General features: G+C 39.0%; 1 protein-coding gene across 1 annotated transcript in view; it reads right to left on the reverse strand.

Annotated features, from left to right (window-relative positions):
* Positions 1–301: 301 nt before the first annotated feature.
* mlphb (melanophilin b) overlaps positions 302–7,935 on the reverse strand; it is a gene marked incomplete in the record, with an annotated part of 52,330 nt that continues 44,696 nt past the window's right edge. The window contains 8 exon segments of the mRNA XM_014017822.1: positions 302–794; positions 1,459–1,548; positions 3,175–3,223; positions 4,112–4,180; positions 4,253–4,612; positions 4,793–4,876; positions 6,720–6,952; positions 7,088–7,232. Of these exon segments, the coding sequence (XP_013873276.1) occupies positions 742–794; positions 1,459–1,548; positions 3,175–3,223; positions 4,112–4,180; positions 4,253–4,612; positions 4,793–4,876; positions 6,720–6,952; positions 7,088–7,232 (1,083 nt within the window).

Genomic DNA, 7,935 nt, shown 5'->3' on the forward strand with positions numbered 1-7,935 from the left:
ATAAAACATTAAATAAACAAAAATATTTCAGACAGATTTTTACCGATGGTCTGGTTCTGGTCCGGTTCTGATCAAACGGATCTGGATCTGCAGACTCTGAGGATCTTTCAGACGTTTTTGTTTTGTTTTTAGGATTTTGTCTGAGAAATAGTTTCTGTGTGTCTGTTAGTAAAATATCTCCTGAACCACTGGCTGCTCATGTCTGTAGCTCCGCCTCTTTCCTGTGTTTCAGTGTAAACTGACCTGGGAGGTGGGGCGGTGGGCTCTGAAGACCCTCAGAGTCTGGTCTGACTTTAAATTATTAAAACTGATCAACACTTGTTGTTTCCTGAGTGAATCAAACAGCTTTTATCAGCTGCTGGTTGTAATCTGATCAGGAAACATCACTAATCTGTGAAAAACGCAGAGCTCAGCTGARTGGATCCAGTGGGACCTGAGGAGCCTCACACGGACCAGTTCCTGGATCTGAGTCTGGTTCTGGTTGGAACCAGGTGTTGAAAATAACTTCCTGTGATCCAAAGACCAGCTGAAAACTTTTACACCCCAGAGGAGCAGCAGCAGATTAAACATCAGATTATTGACCAGGCTAGGATTAGAAACAGATAAATCATTAGTTAGGATTAAGACGTAAATAAATCATTACAATTAAAATATAAATAAATCATTAGAATAAAAGACTTGATAAATCTGAGTAAATACATGAAATCATTCAAATCTAATCTGTTCTCTGATTGGTCCTGATCAATCGACGGCGCTCAGCCTCCTCTTCATCAGACCGGAGTCATCATCGGTTTCTGTTGGAGGAGAAAAGACAGAAGCTGAAGGTTCTGAGGACCGTTTGGGTTCCTTTAGAACTCAGGTGAGTCGTTGGGTTAAASAGATCAGAGTTAAAGTTCATGCATCTTTAACTTTGATAGGCGTTTATTTTTTTATTAGTTTTATTTTGAAAGGATTACAGAGTTGGGTAATCTTAGCTTGACTTTGAATCCACTTTTCCATATTTGTGGATTTGTTTTATTTTCATCCATTTTTCTGAGAAATTTCAAAAATATTTAAACTTTGACAGGTTTTCTGTTCAGCCTCCTGATCTTTTATTTTTTCTGTAAATAAKTTTACCTGAAACTTGTTTAACTCTGATATTTTCAGGACAACAGAGATGATTTGATTTAAACAAAGTGTTTGAAGCAGAAAAGATCAATCAGAATAAATCACAGTAAAATCCTTGATTAGAGGTCAGAACCTGATCTGAAAACCAAGAGTTCACCTCCAACTGTAAGTTTTAATCAGGAGAGTTTCTGCTGCAGGTAAGACACTGACTGACCAACCCTCTTCTGAGATCCCCAGTTTTAAGAAGTAAAGATGATGCGACTCATCAGATCTGAACAGTTTTTGCTCCCTGATGTCAGCTGGWTGGAGGTGAACTCTCAGAGGCGCCCCGGCACCAGACGGGGGTCGTACCGCACAGGTAGCCCGGGTTTGGGGCTTTGCCACGGGGGTCCTTTGGGTCAGGGAGCCCCTGCAGACAGAGCTCCTGACAAACGAGTCCACCTGGTCTGYAAACACAGAACACAGCTGCAGAACTCAACGCTTTTTAAGAACTTGTGACGCAAATTTCCAAACTTATCCATCGAGTCATTTAAATAATAACTAAACCTTTGTTGTAAAGGAAACAAACAAAGCTCCTGGTCCTGACCTCTGAAGTTTGGTCCGTTTATCTTTCTGTACGTCCACCTCTACAGAACCTAAGTTGCAACCTAAATATTTAGTTAGTTAGCTAAATATTTAACTTGCAACATAAATATTTAGCTCAAAACAAATATTTAAGTCACAAGTTAAATATTTAGCTACCTACCAAAATATTTAACTTGCTAGCTAAATATTTAAGTTGCAAGATAAATATTTAGCTACCTACCTAAATATTTAACTTGCTAGCTAAATATTTAAGTTGCAAGATAAATATTTAGCTACCTACCTAAATATTTAACTTGCTACTAAATATTTAAGTTGCAAGTTAAATATTTAGCTACCTACCTAAATATTTAACTTGCTAGCTAAATATTTAAGTTGCAAGTTCAATATTTAGCTACCTACCGAAATATTTAACTTGCTACTAAATATTTTAGTTACAACCTAAATATTTATCTTGTTAACTAAATATTTAATTTGTAAGTTAAATATTTAGTTTATAAACTATGACATTTACAGATGTACGAATCATATGGAGAAAAAATAATTTTGAAAAATAAATCTGTTCTTTTTTTCTTATAAAAGTCTAAATAAAACAAAAATATTGGTGGTAATTTTTGACTGTGTAACTTTACAAACGACACCCTATAGAGAACTCCCGCAGTTTATCGTTAGCAAAGCTATATTCTTAGTTAGCTGATTATGAGTTAGCAAAGCAAACGTTTCGGTTAGCTTTGCTAACAACTGCTAATTAACTCTCAGTTTGAACCGGCGAGCCGTTCAGCTGCATGATGAAGGTTCAACTTCTGAAAATCAGCACTTATTTTTGTGCAAACTATTTCTTTTTCCATCTCTCAGTTACTGGTTTAATAAATATGTTTTAGTCTTTTTTAGCACAAAATAATGACAATTTTAAAATAAATCTTAGAGAAAGAAAAATGATTGAATGTCAGCGCTCATGGATGGAATTCAGGTGGAAAATCCTTAAAAGAGAAGTTTAACTTAATGAATGTGTTGAAAATAAGGAGCACATTCTGGTTCAGTTTACTGGTTTTATGGTTCAGATCCAGACAGACCTGGTCTGGATCCAMCAGATTAGTTAGCTGCAGGCCTGACGTCAGCCCTGAAGCTTCTTATCAGAGATTTATGAGTTTCTGAACCTGTAAAGATCCAGAAACTTTAAAGAAGACTCATTTTTAAATACTTCATAGAAGATGTTTTTATCTTTTTAAAAGCCAAACACTATTATTCTTCACAATAAAAGCTCACGTGTGTCTGGGTTCAGGTCTGACTGCTGGGATCCTGAGGAGAACAATTTGTCGACTAATCCCAGCTGCAGCGTTTATCTGAAGTGGTTTTTGGTCCGACTCCATGAAGAGACAACGGGACGCAGGTTCGCTCTGCAGAGCGTCGTGTCCTCAGACTAACGAGGTTAAGATGTSGTTTAAAAGACCCCGAGGAAAAGGCCGGAGCGAGGCAGGCTCTTACTTGTGGGAAAGTTGTGGGAAAGTCGTCTGGCTTGGATCGGGATCGCTGACTGAGAACAAAGAAACAAAAACGTCAGAAAACATCTCAGCTTATCTTTAATTAAAGACAGAAAAAACTCTGCTGCTAAATCAGCCGAAATGTCTGAATTATTAACAGTTATTGATCTAAAAATAAATTAAAACCTTCAGTGGACAGCCTCTCTTCATCTTCTTATGCTAACATTAGCTTTTAACTTGACCACTGTCACTTTAAGCTTTCTGCTGCTTTTAGCTAACCTCCTCCTGCTTTTATWTTTTAGCTACTGTTTTACTTCAGTGGCTTAAAGCTGTTTTTTTCTTAAAATCAAATAGCCGTTTGCTACTTTTAGCTAACATTTTTCTTCTTCTCATAGTTTTAAATTAGGCGTTTGTTACCTCCAGCTTTTAGAAAGCCTTTTGCTACAATTAGCTTTTACCTAGCCTTTTCTTACTTTTAGCTGTAAAATGCTAATTTTACCTTTTAGCTAACAGTTTGCWACTTTGTAACATTTTGCTGGCACCTTTCTTCTTTTAGCTTAAAGTTAGGCCTTTGTTACTTCCAGCTAACTTTTTGCCATACATAGCTTCACCTGGTGTTTCTAATTTTAGGCTAGCATTTTGCTACTTTTAGCAAGGTTTATGCYACATTTTGACTTTTTGCTGCTTTTAGCCAATTTTATTTTTATTTTTTTACTACTGTAGCTGTTTTTTGTGCCATTTTGAATGATTCTACAGCTACTGTTAGGCAGCATTTTGCTACTTTTGCCTTTTAGCTAACTTTATGTCTATTGGCTTTACGTTTACCTCAGCTGATTTCACACTCTGGTKTTTTATCTCAGCCGAAATAAAAAAKATTGTTATGTMTCAGCACTGCTTGAACTCGACCGTCTGGAATTACAACATAAATTAAATCTCGTTACTCGTCTTCGTTTCTCCAGCGGTGCTTCGGCTGTGTTCAGAGCGGCGATCCGGTTCTCGATGTAAGAAACCTGCAGATTAAAAAAGATAAAATTTATTGATTTAAATAAATTGATTTATTTTAGCTTCTTTAAGCGCCGGACCTGACTCTGGACGTTCTGGACGTCGGCTGCAGCCTGAGCCACTTTGTCTTCCAGCTCCACGAGTAAAGCTGTGGAGCCTCTGATGTTCATCGATGCCTCCTGCAGGGGGCGCTGCTCCTGAGGGGATCTGGATGTGGGTCTGGTGGGGATTCTGGACAGTCTGAGGTCCACCTGAGGGCTTCTCTGWGCTGGGACCTCCTCGGAGGACTGTGGACCGCTGGACTCGTCTTCATCAGAACTTTTGTCGCTGATGTTGTCTGTCAGCTGGTCCAGTTTCTGTCGGAGCTGCTGCTCTTCGATGTCCACTTCCTCCCACTGAGGAGGAGGAGCAGCTGGGCTCTGTGGGCTCGGAGCCCAGTTCTTGTGAGAGAACAGAACAGAGATGAACCAGTCCTGAACATTACGATTTTCAGTTCATTTATTATAAAAGTTCAAATTTGAAAACTGAAAAGGTTCATGTTTGTTTGTGAATTTCAGTTAGCATGTTTTAGTTTGAGCTTCTGTGATGACCTGCTGCTTGTCATCAGGGAGTTATTTCACCTGGTTGTCTGTTGTGGTGACCTTCAGCTCTAAGTGATTTAGGAGAGTCTCGACCGCCGACATCCGTCTGTTCAGGTCAGTGATCTGGAAGAAACCAGAAACAACAGATTTTAATGCATTCCTTATATTTTTATCCTCACGGACCATATCTGACAAAACACCAGGCTAGCATTGCACCAGTTTTGGCCAGTCTTTTACCATTTTATCAAATTTGTCTATCATTTTAACATTTTTTGGCTAGAATTCAGTACATTGAACTAGCATTTTGTTGTTTTTGGCCACTATTTTACCTGTTTTGGCCACCATTTTGTCACTTTTGGCCAATCTGTTACCACTTTACGCTAATCTATAGTACTTTTAGCTAGAATTTTATCAATTTTGGCTATGATTTTACCATTTTTGACTAGAATTTTACCACTTTTCGCAAGCATTTCACCATTTTTGACCTGTTTTTATTTTTATTTATTATTTTTTACCCTTTTTGGTCAATATTTTAGTACTTTTGGGGCCAGTCTTTTACCACTTTACATTAATCTTTAGAACATTTAGCGAGCATTTTATCAATTTTGGCTAACATTTGACCTTTTGTGGTTAGCATTCAGTACTTTTAACTAGCATTTTATGGCTTTTGGCCATCATTTTACCTGTTTTGGCCACCATTTTGTCACTTTTGGCCAATCTGTTACCACTTTATGCTAATCTATAGTACTTTTAGCTAGCATTTTATCAATTTTGGCTACAATTATACTATTTTTTACTAGCATTTTACCACTTTTTGCAAGCATTTTACCATTTTTGGCCAACATTTTAACACTTTTTGTTAGCATTTTAACTTTTTTGACCATTTTTTTATTTTAATTTTTTTTACCATTTTTGGTCAAGATTTTAGCACTTTTGACCAGTCTTACCAATTTACAATAATCTTTAGTACATTTAGCTAGCATTTTATCAATTTTGGCTAACATTTGACCTTTTTTGGCTAGCATTCAGTACTTTTAACTAGCATTTTATGGTTTTTGGCCATCATTTTACCTTTTTGGCTGCCATTGCACTGCTTTTGGCCAATCATTTACCACTTTACGCTAACCTTTAGCACTTCTAGCTAGCATTTTACCAATTTTAGCCACCATTTTACTGCTTTTGGCCACCATTTTACAATTTTTTGCCAAAATTTTACCACTTTTGGCTAGCATTCAGTACTTTTAACTAGAATTTTACAACTTTTGGCTGACCTTTTACCACTTAGCTAGCATTTGGCCACTTTTGATTGGCTTTTGTTGTTTCTCCTAATAAACATGTAAACATGTGGATTTAGTCTCCTCAGATTCTGTTGACTCATCCTAATGTCTCCTTCAGAAAACACGATGTTGTCACTTGAGTCTACTGGTTGAACGGCTTCCAGATCTACACTTGAGCGTGACGAGTCGTCTGAGGAAGCTGAAACCTGGCAGCCAATCAGAAAGTGGCGGCCAAATGCTGATGAGTGACAGGCACATGTCTGGGTTCCTGTTTMCCTCGGTCTCACTGCGGCGTGTCGGCCAGCTGTGAGACAAATTAACAGKTAAATGAGATTAATTTGTCCAGAGCTGCTGTCCATCCACTGTCCTTCAGTCCTGGTCTTCAACAGATACGAGGAACCRGTTCTGGCCTGGATGGAGTTCTGATCCAGACGTGAACCCAGAAACCGGAGGAGTCCTGGTTCTGACTCAGCGAAGTAAATAAAGTTGTTTATCGGCTTCCAGCGAGGACAGAGGCAGCAGATCCTGAGAATCTTCTCAGGGTTACAGCTGAAGCCAGAAATAGACTCTGATGTAACGAAGGCAGCAGCTGGCTCCTCTTCATCACTCAGTCTGACGATGAGGAGGGTCTGAGGTGTGGAGCGGTTTAAAACAGAAACACAATAAATACAATCAGTGATATTAAAGACCTGAGGCGTTGGGCTCGGTGAGTCCAGACCCTCCTGAGACGTGTGGCTGCAGGGACCCGGGTGGAGAGGATAGACCGGGTACCGCTGGTAGGGATCGTCCTCTGGATCCGAGTCATCGAGGCCGGGCAGGTAGCTGCTGCCTTCCCTGGGACCTCCAGCACCACAGGAGAAGTAGCTGAGCCGGGAGGCGGAGCGAGACGGGACGGTCCGGTTCTCCACAAACACAAGGTCCTCTAAAAACACAAGAACATGTTRAGTCCTGACCTTTGACCCTRTGAGGCCTGCAGGGTCCGAGAGGGGCTCAGGCCTCTGAGGATTACACAGTCTGACCTTCAGGGTGACAACTGTCGTGTTTTACAGTTCTCTACCATGTTGTGGAGTCAYGTRCAGGTCCAGATCCAGATCCACGTCCAGGTCTCTGGACTCTTCCTGGACCATCTGGTGAAAAACAGCTGCCTCAGCAATCCTCGATGACCTTTGACCTCCATCCATGACATCATGAGTGCCTGAGGCCTGCAGGGGACGTTTAGTTTGTTTACTAAACAACATTTATGTTTGTTTCATACCAACAACATTAAAAACAGTAAATTCAAAGCTGTAATGAAATTATTTATCAACAGAAAGAAAATTAAAATAACATTTATTTATTTGACAATAAATAAATCAAAATTAACAGAAACTAAATTAATTTGTTTTTCAAAAACTGTTGCAGAAACAGAAGCTAAATTAACAGTAAAGAGATAAAAAAAAGCTAAAACCGAATAACAAAAGCTAAAATATTTTGTCTTGCAGCTGAAAGCAGCTGGTAGCTAAAAGCTAATAATGAAGCCGGTACACTAAAGTCATTTAAAAAGCACAAAGTTTCCAAGTATTGGAATAAATCATCAAGCACATCTATGAGAAAAAACACTAACAAAAAAAACCAAACAAACAAACAAAATAAACATCTGTGAATTCCTTAATGAGCTGAACATTTTGTTCTTTGCAGGTGAAAGTAGCCGAATTAAAAAAGCATGAGTAACTATAAACATCAGAGAGTGTGCCGAATCATCTGTAAAAGTGCTGAGTAATCTGCGAGTGTGCTGAGTGAGTCATCTGTATGAGTGCTGAGTCATCTATATGAGTGCTGAGTCATCAGTGAGAGTGCTGAGTCATCTGTATGAGTGCTGAGTCATCTGTATGAGTGCTGAGTCATCAGTATGAGTGCTGAGTCATC

Source organism: Austrofundulus limnaeus, unplaced genomic scaffold (genome assembly GCF_001266775.1).
Source record: "Austrofundulus limnaeus strain Quisiro unplaced genomic scaffold, Austrofundulus_limnaeus-1.0 Scaffold177, whole genome shotgun sequence".
Lineage (NCBI taxonomy): Eukaryota > Metazoa > Chordata > Actinopteri > Cyprinodontiformes > Rivulidae > Austrofundulus > Austrofundulus limnaeus.